General features: G+C 38.3%; 1 protein-coding gene across 3 annotated transcripts in view; it reads left to right on the top strand.

Moving 5' to 3' along the window:
* Window positions 1–23,860, top strand: part of FGFR2 (fibroblast growth factor receptor 2) — a 117,500-nt gene that overhangs the window by 10,746 nt on the left and 82,894 nt on the right. For 2 of the 3 annotated variants that reach the window (XM_069099109.1, XM_069099108.1), the window contains exon 3: window positions 22,591–22,857. The exons of the other annotated variant lie outside the window; for it this stretch is intronic. In XM_069099109.1, the coding sequence (XP_068955210.1) occupies window positions 22,591–22,857 (267 nt within the window). The remainder of the gene's footprint in view (window positions 1–22,590; window positions 22,858–23,860) is intronic. 3 annotated transcript variants of the gene reach the window in all.

Here is a 23,860-nt window from a genome sequence, read left to right as displayed (position 1 = left end):
AAACAAGTCTGGCAAAACAGAGTAATTTAATTTCCCTGGTTTGGGTAGAATTACCATGTTAGTTGCCACCCTTTCTCCCCTCAGTCTTTTTAACCTTAACTCCTTGGCCCTCATTTTACCTATCAGGAAACTGAGACTCAAGGAAATGAAGTGACTTGTGCAAGGTCATACCACTAGTGTGAAACATAGTATGGATTTGTACCCAGACCTGAGCCCAAATCCTTTCACTATTTCACTATTCCATACCTATCATCTATCCATCCTCTTATAGCTTTAAAAGTCTATGGTCTGGTTATCCTAATCTCCTTGGACAATTAGAGGGAGTCCTTAATTTCTGAGAGTCTGTAAAATGGAAGGGGTTGGATTGGATAATTTCTAGGCTCTGTCATCTTGAACTTTCTGTGATGGATTCCATGATTTTGCAAACTTGCTGGAAGTCAGAATCTAAATGCCTTTTTAGCCCAGGGTAAAGAGATGCTAGGGTCAGACATAATGAGTAATTAAAAGGACAGGAGAAAACTGGCAGCTTGGTTTCATCAGGAAAGATTTTGTTTGCAGTTCACATTTTCAAATAAAGTTCAGGGAATGGGCCATTCAGCTTAGAGGTGATTTTTTTTCGTATTTACTTTGTAAGGACCGTGGTGAAGAAGGCACTAACCATCGTTAATACCGGTAGGACATCATTGTAAGGTTCTCTTTGAGCTATCTTATTAATCTTTAATTGAGGACCTGGGAAACTTACTTTGGAATTCTTAAAACCAAGTCTGTGGTCTGTCTGTTTTCCTTGAGCTAACTATTGCCTGCCTTACCTATTTGCATCTGCATAGATGACTACATTTAGCTGGGGATTCAAGAATGGCTTCTTTTTCCCCCCATTCTCAGATTTACTTTCCCTTTCCTCACCCAAGTGCTACTGACCTTTTAAGTTTCATGCTGTGACATATAAGTACGTTGGGCCTTTGTTTCAAAATGTGAATTTTTGCTCTACATTTGACATTCTTTTTAGCCTCTTGAAATTTAGAAGCAGCCTCCCCCCTTCTTTTTCATTTTCCCTCCATTTAAACTCAAGAATTTGCCAAAAACATAGTCATTGGATTTGTCCTCTATGTGTCTGACTTCCTACCATGCCTCTAGTGTTCTGCAGAGCCAGAAGAGAGTGACCTGTTGAAGAGGTAGAAGTGTTTTTTGTTCTTCAGACTCATCATGGGGCATCTTTGCAAGGACTGTGTAGGGGACCTGGCAGCAGAGTTCTTAACTTGAGGAATAGTTCATATGCAAGACTTTTGACACACAAGGTTATCTTGAGTTCCGTATTGGTTAGCTGAGAGAGAATCACTATGGGATCTGCTGGCCTCCACCTTTCATTTCTCTAGGGGTGACTTTGTCCTGCTGCTTGCTAACAGATACTCCTTTTGGAACACCTGGGAAGCCAGCCTGCATTTCTACCAAGCCCTGGTGTGGCCTTTTTGCTCTTGATTTCAAGTCTCTTACGGAATCTGAGGCCACTTTCTCCATCCTGCTAACATGATGGAGATACTCTAGCATCCTTTGATAGCAGGTGAGGGATGGAGAGAGGAGGTCATGTAGCCTTGCATTTCCAGGCCATCAGCAAATAAAAAAGGATTCCATAAGAGACATCAATGTTACCCGTTTGGTGATATTGTGGTGTTTGGGGGACATGGTGGCTATTTTAATTCAGGGACTCTCAAGAGAATGTCTACCTTTGGGTTTTATGAAAATACACGTTTCAAAATATTTCTACTTCTCAATTATAGTTGTCAATGCTTAGATGAACATAGTTGATAATTATAGATTTAGTTCTGGAAGTGACCTTTGAGACCATCTTGTCCATTTCCCTTACCACTGCATTTTTTAAATAAGGAAACTGAGTCCCAGAAAAGTGACTTGCCCAAGGTCAGAGAAATATTAAGTATTTAAATTAATCTCATTCCCCCCCCCCAGATTGCCCAACCATAGAGAAAATGCAAAATGGCAGCAAAATGCAAAAAGGAGACAGAATGGAGAGGCACATTAGTGTCCTCATGTCATCTCCCAGCTACTAAATTATTTATTTATTAACTCATCAGGGTTTTGAGAAAGTAGATTAGCACTGCCCTTTTTGCCTTTATGATCAAGTTAAATATGCATAAAGTAAAATATATATATATATTTTGGGGTAGCGGGAAAAACCTTTATCTTAGGTTTTAAAACAGTCATCAACAGTTGCCATTATTCCACTTTGGAAAATGGTAAACATTTGTTCTACAATCAAGATTAATTGGCCCATCCTGTATGTATCAAAATTGCCTTTTCTTTCTCTTTGGTCCTTCTGAATCAATGTCAAATTGTTGCAGGTCTATTTACCTCTTGCACAACTAAAGAGTAGTAAATCTCAAGTTATTTCTGAACAGAGATCATATATATATAGAATTTCAGTTTATGGTGACACTTTTTATGAGGAAATTGAAAAATAGCCTATAATGAAAATTCTGATAGACTCAGGAATGAGGTTATAGGGCATACATATTTGTATGATTTATGCAGCACCTTCCCTTAAAAGAACTCAACTCAGACTCATAATATAACCGCTAAAACAAATGCTGCATAAATTTTCATGCATATTTTCTGGCCCTCACTCTTCATCTATATTACATATGGATTAATTTTTTTACACATAATAGTATACTGTTGAATTTTTCCATATATGACTAATTCTAATTGTTTTAAGAAATATTTGGAAAATAAAAAAAAAGCATGTCTGTGTATGTGTGTGTGTGTGTGTGTGTGTGTGTGTGTGTGTGTGTGTGTATGTGGTTGCAAAATGATTATAAAGATCCTTGGAATTGGCAAGTTAAGAATTTAGACCCTTTGAAAACCCTTCTGCTTTAAATTGGAAGTTGACAATGGGATAGTCCCAAGGGTGTATTTCTGTCTTAGTAGTGGCATTCTTCCCATCCTTCGAAGTCTTCCAGATTTTCAGCAAAATGAATATTACATTCTTGGTTGACGCATGGTAGTTGCACAATTGAAACACACTAGATGTTATAAATGTTTCAAGTTTCAAATCAGTAAAATCTGAGAAGGACATATAGCTCACAATCTTTACCTAGACTCCTGCATCAATAACCCTTTTTCTTGGGTATAATTAAAAACAGCTATGGTCTTAAATGGCACTTGATACTTTATGATTTTATATCCAAAAATAAGTCACAATGGGTATTTTAAAGAATCTTTGATAGAATAACCTTATGCCCAACACAGTATAAAAGAAAATGTCCCTTAACAGGACACATTTACATTTAGTTTTGAATACCAGGATTGTTTCAAAGTTTGGTTCATTTCTATAAGTGGTTATTAAGTGTCTGCTATGTATAGGGCACTGTGCTTACAGGCTTTGACCTGTACTTTCTGTCATCTTGGGTCCCTTTGCAAAGTTTGTGAGGTTTAGAAATGTGCACATCTTGCTATTTTCAGTCTAAATGTTTCAATGTTTTTTCTGTTAAGAAAAAAAGTCAGCTTTTGCAGCCATGCAATAACAAACCAGGGCACACACGTCATTAAGAAAAATATATTTTGGCAAGAAAAGGCTTTTCAGTTTCAGGCTTCCAAGGGACTGTCATTAGGGCCTGTGGAAAATTATGGGGGAAAAAGTTACAAAATTTGTGGGAAGTGTAACATGCTTTACTTGCTTTTGCCCTGAAGTTGGGTTTTGAACTTTTGGTAACATGTTGTGGTAATCAATCACATATTCACCCATGGTTACTTCTGGACTAAGACCGCCATACAGGTCTGCAATTGTTCTAGCCAGTGAAAGCAATAGGCTTGGGTGTTACTGGATTATGGAGCCGGTGGTGGTGATGAATATTAGATCTGGACAGCTTGTGCGTGGCAGCCTGAGAGAGTTAATTGGGTTGCCCACCTTCTTGGTTGGATAAACCAGTCAAAGTCAAGGTTGATGATGTAATGCTTTTCTTTGAGGTAAGTGTAATGTGCAGCCCTGTCTAAAAAGTTTGTGCTGGAAAGATTTTCTGGAAGATTCTTGGTTTGGATCTGGAACATCTCTTGGGGATTCTCAGGTCCTTGCCTAGATTATATCTAGTGTCTGTCATTTATTTCCTTGAACTAAAAAGATAAGGGTTTACCCAGGGCTCATTCTGTGACACACACACACACACACACACACACACACACACATTCTATTCAGGAACAACTTGTGTTTAGACAAAATGTGTGTATGTATTGATTAGAGTTGTTACTTTATATACAGTTCTCCTAGTTTAGAGCACCATATATTTAGAGCAGTGAGAGACTTTGGAGCTCATTTAGCTTAGTCTCATTTTAAAGATGAGGCAACTGTGATACGTGGTAGTCAGTAGTAAGATATATTAAGTATCTTACCCAGGATCACTCAGAAGGTAGTAAGTAGAGCAAAGGATTGAACCAAAGTCTTCTGACTTCCAATATAGAATCCTTTCCTCTGTACTACTCTGCCTTATACTAAATTTAACATCATGCACAATTTCATATACATCTTTCTATACTTTAGTATATATTTTTCATTTGTTATTCTCTATTTTGTGATTTTACCAAAAGTGTATTTAACAAGGCAGAGTTGTTGAACATTGAAGTTGTTTCCAGTACATCTTTGTACATTTCCCAGGAATATATTCTGATAATGGGATTACTAGGTAAAAAGGTTTGTCTAGGTTTGGAGCCAGTTAATTGTTTATTTTTAAGTAAATGTTTTATGGATTTCTTTTTACACCTTGTTCACTTCCCAATGATTCCTTTTCCCACCCTGTCATTAAACACTCCTTTGTAACAAAGAAATAAACTTAAAGAAAAGAAACCAATATATTGGTCTTTCTGAACAAGTAGACATCGTTCAGTACCCGTAGCTTATCACCTCTCTGTCATAGCAGAGAGTTCAAGACTAGTCTCTGCATTGATTAGGGTTCTGTTATTTTTCAAGATTGTTTTTCTTTTTGCTATTTTTAGTGATATATATTATTCTTCTGACTCTGTGGACTTTGCATCAGTTCATTCAAATCTTCCCATATTTCTCTGAATTTTTCATATTCATTGTTTCTCAGGGTTCAGTAATATGCCATTGCATGCATATACCATAACCTATTCAGCCATTTCCCTAAGAACCATTTAATTGCAATTAAAGTAGAGTTTTCTCTCATATTTTCTTCAGAAGCTTTTCTGATTTTTAATTTCTGATTCTCCATTTCTGTTAGAATGAATAGAACATCCCATACCAAGTTAGCAGGCATAATATAGGCAAGAGTAAAGAAGGATTTGCCTATTTATTACATGGCATAGACAACTAAATAACAATGGAACATATGGACACAGAAATAGGTGCTGGTTCTAATTGTTTGGGAGAGAAGCAGGGAGTTAGGAAGAAAAATGGAAAAAAAAATTCTGATAATATGGGGCAGAAACCCCCTAGAACGGGAAAAAAAAGTCTTTGGTAAGTGAGTTAGAGAGTATCCTGTGAGGAAAAGGGAAAAGAGGAGAGAAAACTTCTAGATGAAGTAATGTTTAATTTGTTAATATTTTTCAAATGTGATCTGTGGTTGTTTTTTTTCTAGCTAGGCTCAGAGGTGAATCAAATTTCTTTAGTTTGTTTAGCATATACTGTGAATTTAAAATACCTAGTCATATCATGTTTCTAGAGATGAGTGCTCAGGATCTGAAGAATGGCATAGAGAATTATAGGAGAGAAATACTGATATTCTAACTTTCCTGTACAGTTATAAATGAATGAAATTTTTTTTTTCTAACAGTTTTGAGAAAGGGAGTATAGTGTAATGAATCCAAGGGCTGCCTTAGGAAGAGGTGGATTCAGATCCTTCCTCTGATTCACACTCTTTGCATGACCATTGGACCTTACCTCTCAGTGCCCTAGGAAATTCCTTAACACTCTCTAAGTCACAGATAAGTTTCATGGATGATGAGTGTTTCTAGATTGAGTTTCATACGTCAATGAAATCAAGTCTAGACTAAAAAATAAAAAAAATAACTTTGTAAAGGGACTTTCCTTATATGTCTACATATATTCTATATATTTATATACATGTATATATCCATATAAACGCATGGGGGAAGAAAAGGTAATGACTATTCCTTTTATCTCATAGGTAATAAGCAATCTTTTGGAGAAAGGAGAATCATGTCAGTGACTCTTAAAAAAAGGGTCTTAAAGGCAAGGGACTTTTGAAGTAGCCATCAACTACTCCTTTCTTTTTAGTATATTAGTTGCTCAGTAGGAGCCATTACTAACCAGTTTGGAGATCTCTAAGTCTTTTCTGAAGAGCTGCATTTTCATCTTGTATCATAGTTTCTTTTTTTTTTTTCTATAGAATGAAATAGGTATCTGGGTACTTTTTAAAGCAGAAATATTGGTCTTGCTTCCTCTAAAAACAGAGGTATCATACATGTACCCATATACTGCCATTCCCAAGTAGGGCCAGAACCAGATTAAAATGTAATTGGGAAATGGCTGAGTAAGTAAAAACACAATAGAATGAACACACACACACACACACACACACACACACACACAAAGTTGTTTTTCTAAGTCAATATGCAGCCCACAGAAATCCTTATGTACAATCTCAATAGCCTCATTTCTATTTGTTTGACACCACTGCTCTAAACTACAAAATTAGAAAGTCATATTGACTTTTTTGAGTACTATTGGTTTTGATAGTTGGTGCTAGAGAAGAGTCCTGAATGCCTAGTAAATAGTAGTATAATTGATTTATTGTTTGAAAAGTGGTAGATACTTAGGAAAGAAACTTCTTCCAGTGAGAAGGAATTTGAATACTTAACACTCTATGAAAGTAAGGGAAGGGATAGTATAGCGAAATAAGATGTTCAGGTAATCTCAGTTTCCCATTGTAGTTTATAGTTAAATTCAATTTTTCCCCTTACCAAATTCTTCCCTATCACTGCCTGTATTTGACAGATTTATGGAGCGTGCCAGCTGTCAAAGAGACAGCCAGCAGGAGGACAAATCCATAAACGAGGCAATAACCTCCTGAATATTGAATTTATAACCCACATTTAGATGGCCCCTTAAAATTCACAAAATGCCTTTCTTACAGCAATCTAGTGAAGTGGATAGCATAAGGATTCTTTTCTCATTTTACAGAAGGGGAAATTGATATTCAAATAGGATAAGTAAACTCAACCATGGTCACCCAGTGGCAGAGGCAACACTTGAACTCAGTGTTCTAACTCTGAAGTTGTCTGCTTTGACTGTGCCCCAGGACTGCACACAAAACAAAAAACCCTCCAAAAAACCAGAAATAGTCCTATGCATGGGAAATCCCTGTAATGGGAAGCAAAGGTAAGTAGAAGTAGAAGGTGATATTATGACACCAAGTTGCCCCTTCCCAGAAGTTAGTTAGGATTTTGGGAAAAGGGACTCTAAATACAGCCATAGACTCATCAAAGGCCTTATTTATTTGGAATTACCTTTTATCAGTTCCTAGAGTATTTAGAAGAGTGCCCTTGGGAGAAAGGTTAAATGTCATAGTGGGTATCTTAATTTGGAATTTCCAGAATTAATTTGGGTTTAAATTCTCTACCATAGGATTCCTATGTGGGGTAGGGGAGAGAAAGGAGGAGTTTCTTTTCTTTTTGTAAAAGGATGGCCCCCAAATACCTCTGTTACTCACCTTCTAATGTATAAAAGGCAGCTATCATGTCTCCCTCCTAAGTAACAGCCCCCCCTCTTGGCTCTCACAATGGAAGGCAGCTTTAGGAAAACATCAAATATAGGTCATTCAAATCGAATTGCTTACTGCAGAATCATCCAGTTTTGTGATCTGTGGCCTAGAGAAGCACCAGGCCTCAAACAAACCATTCAAGTGCTAACCAAGCCCAAACTTGCTTAGCTTTGAACACTAGACAAGATCAAACCTATTCAAATGAGTAAGGCCATCTGTTTTCAGGCATCCAGCTGCTTACCCTCCATTTGCAAATTGCTGAGATGCTGCTCCTTGGGACCCATCCCAGGACACAAGGATGCATCTGTAACATCAAAATGAGTGTTGGAGCTGAGGTCATGCTGAGAGAAAGGCCCAAGCTCTTTATATAAACTTGCTGAATAAGACCCCCAAAAGATGTCTAGTGAAAGAAGTAAGAGGGGGCATTATCTCAGGACTTCCTTAATCTCTTAATAGCTGTGGAATTCCTGTTCATCTTCAGCACAGGAACATATCAATCATATTCATAATGTCCCTGTTCCATTTGTGCAAGTTTTCATAGGGTTTTAGTTTTTGATCTAAATGTGATTTTCTTGTTGTAAGGAGCTTGGAATTGGGGGATTTCTTCCGGCCTTGCAGAGTGGCAACTGGTCATGTAACTTAAGAGTATTAAAAAATTGTCCAGGGACACCGGGAGGTTAAGAAAGACTTGCCCATAATCTTAAAGCTAGGATGTGCCTCTCTGATTGTAGTGGCCAAAGAATGCTTTAGGAGGAAACTAGTCTTAACAACCCAAATCTTCAGTCTTCTTAGCAAGTGCCTGGGAGCACTGAGAGGGTAAGTGACTGGCCCAGAGTCACAGCCAATACTCTTAAGAGGCCTGACTTAAACCCAAGTGGTCCTCACTCTATCCACCATGCTATGTTACCTTTGGAAAAGATGATTTAAGGCCTCTCTTGGAATTAGCTACCCACTCCTAGGCAAATCCCTTACCCTCTCGGTACCCCCAGGCAACTGCGCTAAGGCAATTAATGATCTCCTGTGGTCTTTTCCTTCAGGGCATTCTTCTATGCCAGTAAAATCACAAGGTCTGAACAGAAGAAAGACCCATGCAAGGAGCTTTATGACCGGTTGGCAAATCATTAACCTCCCAGTGCCTCATGCATCTATCCATCCATCTATCCACCTATCTTATCTTCTATCCATCCATCTATTATCTATCTGTCCACACACATATATACACACATCTATATATAGGTAGATGCATATGTATATACATATATGATACATAACTTAAAGGCAAGTCATTTGGCCCTTCAGTGCCCCAGGCAACTCTAAGACCCTTAAATTGTAGCTAAATTGCCAATTTACATTGGTAAAAGTAAATTCTTCCCTAGGAGAGGATGCTGATAAAATCATAGGTCCAGTTAAATATTTGTCTGTCTATCTATCTATCTATCATCTGTGTGTCTGTCTCTCTGTCTGTCTGATCATAGTTCCTATTTGTAAAACACTCCCCAGTTTACCAAATTCTTTTCCTGTCACAAAGATTGAGGTGAGTGGACTACCTGAAAGTGCCATCAGCATCTCCTGTGAAACTATCTAACAATATAGACAAAACCGAGTCACTCAGAAAGAAGGCTCTGTGATGCAGTCAGCATCCCAATATCTAGGAGTTTAACAATTTTTCTTGCAGTGAATGTAGTTAGACTTTCTTTGATTTTTGCCTCAGACACTAGCTGTGTGACTTTGGATTTTAGACCTCGATTTCCTCATCTGTAAAATGGGGATAATGATCGTATCTACTTCACAGGGTTGTTGTGCGGGCAAGTTGAGATTCCTCAGTCTAGAAAGGGCTTTGCAAACCTGAAAGTGTGATATATAAATCCTAATATTATCCAGTGCTCAGTAGTGCCTGGAACGTAGTGAGAGTTTACTAAATGCTTGTTAACTGACTGATGGAACACTTTATGCCCTTCAGCTAAATTCAGAATGAGGACAATCTACCTTAGACTCCATCCAAGGGGATCTTTTTGAGACAGATCCCTGGTGTAGATAGACATTCACTGAGGAGGGTTATTTTAGTGAGGTCCTGGTCTAAAGGAAGAGTTTAGAGTGATATTCCAGAAGTGTCTTCTCTGCCTCCCTGTTGAGATTTGGAAGAAGGTGACTAGACTATTCTTAGCACAGTAGGGGAAAATTCTCTTAATTAGGATTCATTGGAGCATAGTCTTGGAAGCAGGTCACCAGAGAGTATGGTGTAATGGATAATAGTTAAACAGACGCTCCCTTTCTCAGCCCTGCTTATCCCCACAAAGGGTAGAAAGGGCAGCAGTGGTGTCAGTTGAACACTAGGGACCCAAAGGTGGTAGAGTGGATGGGATTATTTGAGAAGGAGGACAGGTGAGAGAGATGCTTTATACACAGTAGAAAAGGAGGGAGGAGGCTTCAGTGAGTGGTGAGTTCCTTAAGGTACTTCAGCACATGGTTGACAGTTAGAATTTATCTTTTATAAGGGTTCTTAACTTTTTTGGGTCCCAGACTCCTTTGGCAAGTTGGTGAGCCCTATGAACCCCTTCTTGATATATTATTTTTAAATGCATAAAATGAAATGCATAGGATTACAGAGGAAACCAATTATGTTGAAATAGTTATCAAAATACTTTTTAAGAAGTTTCTGCACCCCAGGTTAATAATGCCCCTGAACTATTGGACGGAGACCTAAAGTTGGACTCAAAAGCTGTTCTATCCATGTTTATAATGCTGGGATTCTGTATGCTTCCAGAAAGAGTGGGGGAGGTAATAAGCATTTATAAAGTACCTACTGTATGCCAGGCTTGTCATCTCATTTGAGCCTCAAAACAACCCTGGGAAGAATTGAGGAAGAATCTGATGGGGGGAAAAAAAGCTTAGAATTTATGAAGATGGGAGCCATGTTTCTTATTTCCTTTGTAGCCTTCTTAAATATAGTAATTTGTTTTTACTGGTTGATTTCTGAATTTTGGTGAATTATTAAAGAAGAAAGTACATAATAGTGGGTCAGGAGATACGTTAGTGTTTCTTTGATCACTATTATTATTATGCATCTGCTAGGAGGGAGACTTTATGTGACCCTATAAAAATAGCCCACATTTCTATAATGCTTTAAAGTGTACAAGGCACCTTCCTCACCACCATTTGAGTGAGCTAGTGTATCATTACCCCCATATAACAGATGAGAAAAACGAGGCTTATGGAGGCTTCTGAATTGCCCTTGGTAGCACAGCTCATAAGTGTTCTGGGCAGGTTTTGAAACAGGTCTTCTAAGTTTTAAGTTCAGTACTCTTTAGAGATAATTACTATGATTGCTTATAATTATATACTTCTTTACAGTCCTTAAGCACTTTTACATATATTTTGCTATTTAATTCTCACAACAACCCTGCAAGTTAGGCAGCATAAGTATTTCTTTCTCCTGTTACAGATGAAATTCAGAGTTTTGGATTTGTCCAAGATCACAAAGTTCTGATAAGCAAGTCATCAAAAAGCTAAGTGTTTATTACTGCAAGTGCTGGGAATACAAATACAAGAGAAAAATAAGACAATTGCTGCCCTCAAGGAGCTTACATTCTAAAGAGGGAAAACAGAAGGAAATTGAAAGGGGGTGGGGTTGATTTTAGTAAAAGATGAAACCAGAATTTGAGCCTAGATTGTTTCTACTGCCATCTCTAGGGCTTGGTCTTCCATATGACACCAGGCCTTTTTTTTTTTTTTAAAGACTGGTAGAGTGGATAAAAAGCTGGCTTGAAAGTCTAGAAGACCCAGATTCAAACGTCCTTGTGATCTGTTTTGTCTGTGACCCTAGGCTGAGAGCCCTCTTTCCAAACTCTGTTAGTTGCAGGACAAATCCTGGTCTACATTCACAATGGAGTTCTCCATGCCAATGAAATCACAGGTCTGATCCAAAAAAGAAGGAAAAAGTATTTATTCTTCCCAACACAAAATTTTGATGGATTGTTGAAGTATGCAAAAAACCCCTCCATGTCTAATTTGGATACTTATCAAAATGTGTGACCATTGAGGATTTACCTAATAGCTGTAGGAATATGGTTTTTGTGATTTTGATACCATTGGAAAACCTTGGTGACTTTCTTTGTGGGGCAGTGTGTTGTGTTGTGTTGTGACCATGGCCACTCATCTGGAGACCCAACACCTCTATTCCAGTACAGGCTCGTTTATAACTGAAAGCAACGCCCTTGACCTTTCTGCCTGAACTTCAGTGTCTTCATCTGTAAAATGGAAGTTAGTAGTTTCCTGAGCCGCTTCACAAGATCATTAGGGTCAAAGGAGGCAGTGTTTGAAAATGCTCTGTGCTTTCTATAAAGAGACATACGAAGGGCAAATACTTGTTTAATATGGCAACACCTTTACAAAGCAGCTACTGTATGCATAGATTGTGTCAATAGAGGATCAGTACAAGTTATATGAATGCATCCTATGAATGTTTTATTATTGAACCCTGACATGCAATACACACAGCACCTGTCTCTGTTACTAAAGTTTATAGGATCATGGGTTTGGAGCTATCAGGAATCTCAGAACTCATCTAACCTGATTTTAAAGATGAAGAAACTGAGGCCCAGAAGGGCAGAAAGGTGTGTGTGTGTGTGTGTGTGTGTGTGTGTGTGTGTGTGTGTGTTCGTTCCTCCTGGTAAGTAGCAGGGCCAGGATACAAACTCAGACCTTTGAGACTTGAATCAGACGTCTTCTCCTGTAACAATATCAGCTTATTGGCATTACATTTCCCCTAAAAATGACTTACCTTAAGGGCCCTGAAGTTTAGGAAAATGTCACCAGGTCTTAAGATGGTAAGAAATGCTAAACTTCCTCTGATATTACTGGCAAGTCTATTTTCCTGAAGGAGGCCCTAAATGACTAGGTTTACAGTGTAACACATGGATCACACCATGCTGTGTACACAAAACTCCTCATTGTACACTGGAGGAAGATGAATTCTGGCTGATTTGACATAACTTGTTGTACGAGTTTCTACTTCCTGGCCAGTATAATCTAATGGTCTGTCTCTTGGGTTAATGTTTTTTGAACTGAGTTCAATCTTGAACTTCTTACTCAAGCAAAGCTGCCAGTACCTAGGGATTTTGTATGAATATCCGTGTAACAATGCCCGCATCATATTGGTTGAGTGGAAATTTTGCTTGTGAGAAAAAGCTAGACTTGGACCTAAAATGCTGGTGTTTTAGAATTAATGTCCTAGGCTGCTGCAGTAATCTTGGGACTTAGGGTGGTTTTTACAAGAGTTAGGCAGGCCAGTAAATATTTAAAACAACAAGCTGTTATTATCAAGTGTTAACCTACAGAAGGAGGCTCCAGGGCCTGATTGAAGGCACTGAAGGGTAGGGTCATAGGACGATAGGGAAAAAGGAAGAGGAATTTAGGCACAGAATACTTCTAGGTCTCAGGTGAGGGGGTCCCCAAGTCTCAGAGGTATTGTTTTTTTATGCCACAGGAGAAATGAGGGAAGGGATCCTAAGAAGGACCCAGGACTGCTGATGATCCTGACAGAGGTTGCCCTCATACTTGGCACCCTCAAGTTCTGACAGATTTTGATCACTTCTTTTAGGTGAACCGATGAGTGAGATACTTACGTCATTGGCTATCTCTCTGTCTGCCTCAATAATGTAGCTGGAACTGTGGGTTTTATAAGGATAGAGTAGGATTCACTCAGTTGTATAGGCTTCTGATTTCTGGTGTCACAGGCAGAGATGTCAGACATTGGGCAGAGTATCGGCATGTGACTTGGAAGTTTTTAGGTACAGAATATTCCAGAAAAGGACAGAGGCAGGTATGAATATCTGTATCTCTCTCTGTACGTTTGCAGAGGCAGCCTGATAAAAAACAACCAAAGCGCAAATAATCTGAGAGTTTTTCTGGACCCCCATAACTTGGGATAAATCTTTTCCTCTTTGCTGCGTCCCTTTTGATGACTATTGATGAATATTGAATTATTCCAGTTTTCCAGGTGAAAAGATAAAAAATGAAGTTGAGACTAAAGTGTGAGGGACAGCTTTGGAGAAGATTCTAATTATTTAATCCTATTTTTTTTAGGCATAAGGACATCTTTACAAATTATAATTTCCAATAAATGGATTTTGCATATCTCTTGGGCAGCAATATATCTATCTCTCCATCCGTGCATCCATTCATGCATATATACACACATACATAATACAAATGTATATATAAAATATATGTGTCACATACATATGTTCATATATATCATCTTTAGCTAGGGAGTGTTGTTCACTATTGTGTTATTCATAATAAATAAAAGTAACACATAATTATAAAGCACTTTGAATTTGTGAAGCACTTTGACATATTTTAACTGATTTGATCCTTACAACAACCCTGTCAGGCAGTTGCTATTATTATCCCTATTAAACAGAGGAGGAAACTGAGGTAGACAGTCAGTAAATGACTTACCCAGGGTCATAACTAGAGAGTGTCTTAGGCAGGATTTGAATTCAGATCTTCCTGACTCTAAGTCCTTTGCTCTATTCACTCTACCAACCAGGTACTCTCAGTGGACAGTAACTCAAATGACATTATGAAAATGTCTAAAATGGATTTTTTTTGGTAGCTCAAGGCACATGTTGCTTTGCTGAAATAAAAGACATTGTCACCCTATGAATAAGATCTGCCTTAATTATTTCAACTTGATGTGAAGAAAAGCTTCCCAAAGGTTGGAGTTGTCCCAAAGTAGAATGGGCCGAATTACCAATTTTCACAGATGGAATAGGGATTCCTATTCTGGAGCATTTTGGTCTGTGTGGTCTCTAGAATCCTTCCCAGCTCTGAGGTGTTATGATGCTGGGAACCTTTAAAGTCTCAGGTTGTGGATGACAAACTGAAAAGGAGGCTCTCAGCCTGTTAGATTTCTTACCTCCTTTGACTGATGTGAGTGCTTTTTGTGACTTCCATCAATTGATTCTAATCCTTGGGTTGAGGGATTATTCACTCCCATGTTTGTTTTTGTGTATCTGTGTCAGCGTTGTTTGAGCACAGTGTGTAGTTATAATAACAGCTCATGTTTATAAGAACCCTGCTAAGGTAATTAGTACAAATATTATTATACCTTTTTTTTTCTTTAAACATAAGGAGACAGAGGTTTAAAAATGTGGTGACTTGCCAAAAGTAACACAGCTGGGGAAAATGGTGGAACTGGGATTTGAACCTAGGTCCAAGAATAGCGGTTCTACTAGAACATGTTGCTTCTTGAAAGAATTCTCATTTGAAGGAACTCCTTGGTTGAAGGACTTGTGGATGTTTAGTATAGAGAAGAGAAGGCTCTGTGGGACATGATAATGGTTATGTATTGGATTTGTTCTGTTGGACTCTAGAGCAAACAGGAGCAGAAGTTACAGAAACAAATTTAGGCTCGATGGGGAAAAAAATAAATCAAAACTTTCTAAAACTTAGAGCTGGTCCAAAGTACAATGGATGGTTCAAGTGGTTGTGGGTCACCTTTCCCCGTCCCCCTTCAAGGTCTTCATGTACAGCCTGGCCAGCCACTTATCATCAGGTACATTATGTAAGGGGCTCTTTCATTTATGTGTTAGACCAGATGGTCTCTGAGGGCCCTTCCGACTCTCCAGTTCTGTGACTGATGTTTGGATTTCTATCATATGACAAGTCACATGTTGTCAAGGGGGAACTTTTATAGGCTTTTGAGGATTTTTGAGTAGAAATTGCCTAACTGCAGCTGGAATAGCTTTTGATCCTGTATCACTTTGTATGCTGTAAGACAGCAGAATGTTTGCTTTTAATGCTGTTTATTAGGAATGATATCAAATCAATCAATCAATCAACCATTTGTTAAACACCTACTGTGGCTCAGGCAGTAGGTGCTGGGGACACAAAGACAAAAGGGGCTCTTTGAACTGCCATGTTCTTATTCCAAGACCAAGAGTCTGTTGGACCAGTTGGAAGCTGCCTGTGTGCTTTGCATTTCTAAATGGCTTAACACTGCCAAAAACCTGCTTTGTTCCACTCCAGGTGACTCTCTCTGCCTATGGAATGTCAGTATACACTTGCAAATGATTTCAGGAATTTTTGGTATAGAAACATTGTAAAAATGCATTGTCCTCTACTATTTAAGTTTATACTAAAAACTAAATATTAGTCAGAGAAAAATCCTCCTCTGCCACCCAACTATTGAAATGAGCCAGAGGAGATCACACTAGGGATACAATGGGGGAAGATTAAGGTTACAGTCAAAGCCAGAAATAAGCAAAATCAGCTACCCTTTGCCATATTTTTGAAGGTCATGCATTTAACTTGATATCTAATGTCAAATTCTTGATTTTTTTTATTAAGACATGAGGTATTTCCAGATATTTATTCCCATTGCCCAAGGTGGCTGCATGTCTGCTGTAACTCATCCATCCAAGGAGCCAGGAGTGGATGGAGAAAAGTCCCAGGAACCTGTGCTGATCTTGTCCAGAATGCTTAAAAGCTCCCATGAGAACCTGAAACTGTTGCCAGCAGGTAGACATCTCATCCTGTAGCTAACCAGGATTTATAGTAGCAGAACACACAAGGTCTGCAGCCACATGTGTGCATGGGGTATGGTGGCATTTTCTCTTCTCCCTCAAGAATCAGAACAGGGAGTCTGCATTTGCTTTTTTGATGGGAGAGCAGGCGGATGGCAGAGGGTCAAGTTTGGTGCACGACTACTCTGTTATGTAATGGATTCCAATATGACATACCTACCTCCACCTGAAGAGGTGATGCATTTTTTGGCTGTAATTTTTAGGATTATAAAACATGCCTTCCTGGGAAAAGTGCTGGAATGGACTTCATTTTGGAATGTAATGTTGTTTTCACGTTGGCAGAAACTTTTTTTTTAACAGTTAAAATCTGTAGTCCGTTCTCCGTGAAACGATTGGACAGGACAATACTTTGCTTTCCCATCTGTTCTCTGTTTGCTTTTGGGCACTATTTCAAAAACCACATTGGAAAAGTTTATGGGCAAACATTATAAAAAGTGACAGTCTGAAGTAGTGCTATAGTCTAGTCTGGCAGCACAGTGTTACCTGAAATAGCTTACTGTTTCCAAATGCGCTTTAGCCATTTCAATTGTCTCAAGACATCCTCCTGATAATATTAGTGAAGAATTCCCTGGATATGTGTGAAAACCATGGCTTTTCTCTTTCAGACTTAGAAGTGAGACTAGATTCATCTTAGAGGGTTTTATTTCAGCTTATTTGCTTATTCAGGGGTTTAGGGCAAATGTAATATTTGTTTTATTAGTGGTGTGAAAGCATAGTAGGGTGGAAATGGGGTAATGAAAAGGGCCCCCAAGTTGGAATCATGAGACCAGAGTTTTCATCTTGACTCTATTACTGACTTACTGTGTGACCTTCAGGAACTCATGGGACCTCATGAAGCCTAACTTCCATCATTTGTTAAAAAGAGGTAGCTGGACCCAGTGATTTCTGACTTCCCCTACATTGCTGGACAGCCTGTTCTATAATGAAAAAATGTTTCAGGGGAAAGGAGAATGAATGCTCTGTATTTGACTATGAACACATTGTTACTTGGCACAAAAGTCAGAATCTTTAATCTGTTTTTATTGATCACTAAATGTAATTTTAACAAAAATATTACTCACATTGCTAACACTTCTTGATTAAAAAAAAAAAAGATGTATGGAGGTTTTAGCTGAGTTGGTGCTGGTTATAAATCCACACAACTAAATCTTACTACATCAAGACAGAGTAATGGAATCAATTAGAAAAAAAATATGTCATCTGTCCCTATCAAGTCAAATTTGTCACTTTATTTATTCAGCAATTTCAGGTAACATTGAAAAAGAACGTCAAATACTGAAATGTTTGTTCCAGCTCTCTTGGTTTTTGAATTTTTATTTCTATTTTGTGCAGACATATTTTCCATCTGCGGGAGGCTTCTGAAATAACATTTGGTACATAATATAACACCTGTCTCATGTATCAATCCACCCATTATGTGTTGGCATGAATAAATGAGGGAGGCATTGTTAGACTGTAGACTCCTTGTAGATTTTTTCTACTTTTGAAAGGTTAAAAGTATACTATAGCAGCAGAAAAAATAAATCCAGGAAATGTTAATATTACTATAAAAGGTATTGTTGAAGTTTCACAGGGAACACTTTGCCCTATGTAAGCTGTCATATTTTACAAAGAGAGGTCTAAAGCCTGATGGACTCAAAAGCAACGGTCTGGCTTAGTTTATATCAGAGAAACGTGTTCTGAGTCAGGGAAGAAACTTACGGGTATCACAAAGACCATGTTAATACTCTCAGGGAAGTAGGAACTTTGTTGGTCTCTAAAGTAAAAGATGAAAGGTAACAACAATGACAGAAGCCTCAAGGGTCCAAATTGTTGCAGGGAATGTGGATGAAGATCCCTGAAGCCATTTAAATGTTTAAGAGAAATAGAGGAATGATGAGCCCCAGGAAAGGAAAAAAAAACTGTCTCAAGGGTAGGAGCAGTGCTGAGAAAGTCTCTTCCAAAAAGCCAGATGTTTAGATTCTATCTCAATCTCTCCTGGTGCAGCGTTGGCAGGCTGACCAGAGAGGTCTTTGATGTACTTTCTGTGTGGGGAGGCAGCTTGTGGCGATGGGCCACTTGACTGGCATCTGGGATGGTTGTCATTGGCACTCTGACCAGTCCCTAAAATAAGCATCTCTTTCTCCTTTTTCTTCTCTTTACATTTCATCTCCATTTTCCTTTCCTTTCATCCTTGTCCACTCTACTCCCTCCCCCAACCCCCACCACCATCCACTTCCTTTTTCTTCTTTTTTATTTCCTTCTCCACCTGTGTTATAAACCCTGCTGTTATTGATACCATTGTTAGGGATATTGAGAGCCAGAGAGGTTACTGACCTGAAGGGAAGACATTTCTTAGAATTCTTCATATGGGGTGGTAACAGGCTTTAAATATTTTTTAAGAGGGTCTTCATTTCATGGACTTTGAAGTCATGAGGTATTAATTTGGGGGTAGTTATTTTATTATCTTGGAGATACTTAAAAGTTTAATATTATGTACATAAAGAGAATTGTATCTTTGACCTTTGGTTATATCAATTTTACTTATATATTATATTAAATAAACATTACTTTCAAGGAAAAGGTGATCTTAATTATCTTTTATGATAGGGTTATGTAAAAACTAAACTTTTGTGACTGAAAAATCAGACTAGTCATCCAGGTAGTTCTAATCAATAAATAAGCATTTATTAAGCACCTATTTTATATTTACACAATCAGGCTAAGTGACTCAGGTATTTTTAATTACTCGGTAAGCATTTATTAAGCACCTGCTTTATACTTTCTATTCTTGATAGAATAAGGAAGGCAGACACAGTTTCATTTTTATCTTTGCTTGCCAAAATCCAACCTAGTGCCTGGTACTTTAGTAATTGCTTGTTGATTGATTGATAGATAATTCTAATTGTCACATGAAAGAAACAGAGCTTGCTCTCAGGGATGAGGATTGTCATTCACGTACCCTCTAGAGGGGACAGTTAGGGCACTTTTTGGGTGATATAGGCCCTTTGTCTTCACATGTATGGCATTCCCCATTTCTGAAAATTCTTTATAGCCTTGGAGTTCTAGTAGATTTTAACTTCATTAAAGAAGGACAAAGCCTTCATCAACAGTTGCCATCTTTTGAGAACAAAACTCATTCTGTGTCACAATTGGGCATTCTTTGATTTGTTTCTTTTCTTTTTTTGAATCTCAGAGCTTTCTACCAAATCCTTAGGGATGATGTGCTTTTCTTACTTGCGGTCCAGAGAAGAAAGATCTTGATCTCTGTAGCTTCATGTGCCCATGTTGTGTGGTTCCTTTCCATTTTTTTCTATAACTGATTTTTTTTTGTTTTGTATTTGGTATTATTTAGATGCCTCTGATTTAATTATAGTTGTTACTCCCTCCAGCAACAGAGATCACAGCTCCCCTGTGACTTACTAGAAAGTCTTTAAGAATTGCTGTGACTTTAAACGTCACCACCCTCTCTGAACTTGACTCAACTCGGGAGGTCTACAGATGACAGACATACAGATTATCGTTGGTACCTTATTCAAAGCCTTTCTGGTTTTGCAGGACCTGTCAGAACATGTACTTGTTTGCCCCATCTCACAGTGAAGCGTCGGAGCAGGGCTTGCATGGAGGTGTCTCTATGCTAATTACATTATTGCTGGATTGATTTCTGCTTTGATTGGAATAGGTTTCACAGAACTCTCACCGATGGTCCTTGGGCTCTGCGATTGTCACATCTACAGCTGTTTCCATTAAAATGCTTCCGAAGCCATGGGACTGAACTGCGCTGTTTACAGTTTGTGCTGGTCCTCAGACTTTCTCTCCTAACACTCGCCTGGTTGCTTTTCTTCCAATAGAACTTTTCTGAGTCTGCCTTGCTTTACTGGTTTTTATTCTAGCGTGACCTGTTTTTAGGTCTGCCTTAAGATTCCCTCCCTACCTAGAGGAAAGAGGTAGAAATTTCTAGTATTTCTGAGCTCTAATCTAGTCAAGGGCCTTGGAATATACTTTCATTCCCATCACAACTTAACGAAGTCTTGCCTGCTGAACATGCCCATTGAACCTCATATTCTTAAGTTATCATGTGTAGATTCCGTTTAAACAAAAGTGGAATTTCCAGCTTCTAGGTTGGTATGAGAAAGATTAAGGAACTGACAATGTGCAACATAGAGATTGGATCGGGGAAGGTTTGAAATGTATTAGGAAGGAGACAGATAACAAAGAAATGGGGGTATAGGTAGTGGAGAAATAAGTGTAAGGGAAGTTTCAAAAGCCAGGCCTAATAGTGCTCAGTACATAGTAAACTCTTCATAAATGGTTATGTAATTGAATCAAATTAAAATAAGGGAATTAACATCCTGTACAATGATCTTAAGGTGAGAAGTGCTAGAAAGGTAGGAGGAGAAGGGTTCTGAAATGAAGGTTCAGGAGGGGGCCAAAGATAGGCTTAGATTATTTCAGGGCCCAGAAAAGGGGAAAAACACTATTCTTTTTTTTTTTTCTAATAGCTGTACCTTCTAGTACCATGATCTCAGGAAGGACTTAGAGCTAGGCTATTACTATTAGCATTCTATTTCAGCTGTATTATGAGTTAAATGAATTTCTTCGACTAGGCTCTGTATTAACTCTAATATCTTATTTATAAGCAACCTTCTGGAGTATACTTCCTCAGCCTCCCCAAGTTTAAAGCAGTCTAGATGAATGGATCGTCCAGAAACTCGAGTTCCATTTGACATAGGGGATATAATCCTGTGTTGCTTCTTCTCTTTGAAACTGTTTTCTGTCTCCACAAGTTGGTTATAAACCCCTTTGAAGACAAAGGTTCTCATAGGATCAGGAGGTAGAAGGGGATCTTGACTATAATATAGTTCAACCATCTTGTTTTACAAATGAGGAAACTATAACCCCGAGAGTTTGCTGTGTGCCCAACGTCACATGGATAGGAAGTAACTGAGCCAAGAACCAAATGAATTCCCCTCACTTCAAGTCTAGAGGTCTTCTCATAGTACCACATATACATTATGCATTCCTATAACCAACATAGTGTATATACATGTCAGGAGGTCAGTAAGTGTATGATGATGGTGGTGATTTATAAAGACACGCGGCATGAACCAGCTGTATTCCTTTAGGAATGAAACTGACTCCATGATGAGAGTGTATTTGAATCTTATGAAATAGTGTTGTGCTTTCATTGAGGATTTGGAAACAGCAATCGCCTTGTGATGCCTGCACAAATTTGCATCCATTCTCAAAGCTGTGATTGTTTTTTTTTTTTTCCTGTCATGGGATATGTGGCACAATTCATGGTATTCACACTGGGCACTTGTCAAAGCTCATTGCATAAAATATGATGCTTTCCCATTGCTTTTTCCCAGGTTAGGCTCATCATTAAAGATAAGTTTATGGATTTACAGCTAGAAGGGAGATGAGATTGTTCAGTCCCTTACATTTACAAATGAGAAAACCAAGGCCCAGGGAAATTAAATGACTTTCTCAAGGTCACATGGGGTAGTATTAATAATGATAATAATAACTGGTGTCTAGAGCGCTTTAGGGTTTGCAAAGTTCCATACGAAGGTAACCTCATTTTATCCTCACATCATTCCTGGGAGCTATGATTATCTCTGTTTTATAGATGAGAAAACCAAGGCAAACAAAGTTCAAGTGATTTGCCCAGAGTCCCACAGCTTCTGAGGTCTGAGGCTGCTTTTGAACTCAGGTCTTCCTGACTCCAGGTTCAGGACTCTGTCCACTTGCCACCTATCTGGCAGAGTCATAATTTGAATTGAGATGTTTTGATTTCAAATTCAACCCTCCCATAGAGTCTATGTTGCTTCTCAGTCAGCATGACTAAGAATTTCAATTTGTAGAATTGAAAGTTCTTAGTGATAACTTCCAATTACCTTTTCCCCCATGTACCATATAATGTATTAGTGACCTTTGAATTACATACCAACTACAATGTTCATCCAGTGTCTCTTTATTAACTTTTTTTTTAAAGGCTGTCACCATGCCATGAGGGAACTGTAGCCAGAGCTGCTTCTGCTGGGTTCTTTCTTTGGGTTCACACTTTAAATATTAAATCTACTATGTGATAGACTATTTTCTAACTTTGACTCCTGTGGGATGCTGGGAGAGGCAGGCTGATTGACAGCCAGCGGGAATTTGCAAGACAATAATCACAACTCTTGGGATGAAATGGGCCTCCACTGACCTTTGTTGGAAATTCTCTCCTTTCCCTCCTTCTTCTTTCTGTCTCCTTTCTCCTACTTTTGCAGAGCCGCCAACCAAATACCAAATCTCTCAGCCAGATGTATATGCTGTTCTGCCAGGAGAGCCCCTTGAATTGCGCTGCCCGTTGAAAGACGCCATCATGATCAGTTGGACTAAGGATGGGGTACAGTTGGGGCCCAACAATAGGACAGTTCTTTTTGGGGAATACTTGCAGATTAAAGGTGCCATTCCTAGAGATTCCGGCCTCTATGCTTGCACAGCTGCTAGGACTGTAGACAGTGAAACCTTGTACTTCATGGTCAATGTTACAGGTGAGTTGACCTTAGATGATGTTTTTAAAAAAATACACATAAGCAACTTTGCTGTAAAATTTCATTGTAGAAGGAGCAAAGTCAGATCTCAGTGAGGTCTTTGGTAATTGGAAGCCATGTGCATAGCTTGACAGCTTTTTGTTAATCCTGCTTTGAAGCATTTTGGTGTCATAAGCAAGTGTCTTCAACATAGCAGGCTCCTGATCAGTGTTTGGTGAATTGAATTGGAGAACATTTAAAAAAATTAAGAATTTTTTTTATTATAAAAATCACTAGCAGCACAAACATTTCCATACTCAAAGAAGGTTAGATAATGGGGATTATATATGAAAGATTTAAGCCTCTATGTGCAGCTTTTTCCAAAAAGGAAATTCTTTTAAAATCATAAGGTTCACACACACTAAATAATTTCCTCAAGACCATCCATTTTCATATGAATGCCATTATCTGTGTGCATGTATGTACACACATACATATATACATACTATATACACACATATAGACTATATACACACATATTTATATGTGTCTATATATGTATACACACATATACACCTATATATACACAGACATATGTATAATGGCATTCATCTGAAAGTGAATGATCTTGAGGAAATGTGTATATGTATAGGTATATGTGTATATCTATATCCACACATATGCATGTGTAGATACATGTATGTATATACCATTCATACACATGTATATACACACATACATATACACACACAGACACACACATATATGTGTTTTAGATAATTACCATTCCTGGCTTTTAAAGCATAGTATCTACTTTAGAGGTTCTTGGCTTCTAGCTGGCTTTCCTTCTTCAAAATCTTTAGTTCAGTTCAACTCAACAAACATTCAAAAGCATTTACTATGGATAAAGGACTTTGCTGGACTATGAGAGAAATAGAAAGATGATAACACCCTGGCCCCAAAGATTTTATAATTTAGTGTGGGAAATAAGATGTTTGCAAACAACAATACAGAATAGAATATA

The sequence above is a fragment of the Petaurus breviceps genome, unplaced genomic scaffold (assembly GCF_028583685.1).
Source record: "Petaurus breviceps papuanus isolate PSGF00001 unplaced genomic scaffold, PetGlider_PUasm1.0 37, whole genome shotgun sequence".
NCBI classification, from domain to species: Eukaryota; Metazoa; Chordata; class Mammalia; order Diprotodontia; family Petauridae; genus Petaurus; species Petaurus breviceps.
The sequence above is the reverse complement of the archived record's forward strand: the minus strand, read 5'-3'. Positions and strand labels throughout refer to the sequence as shown.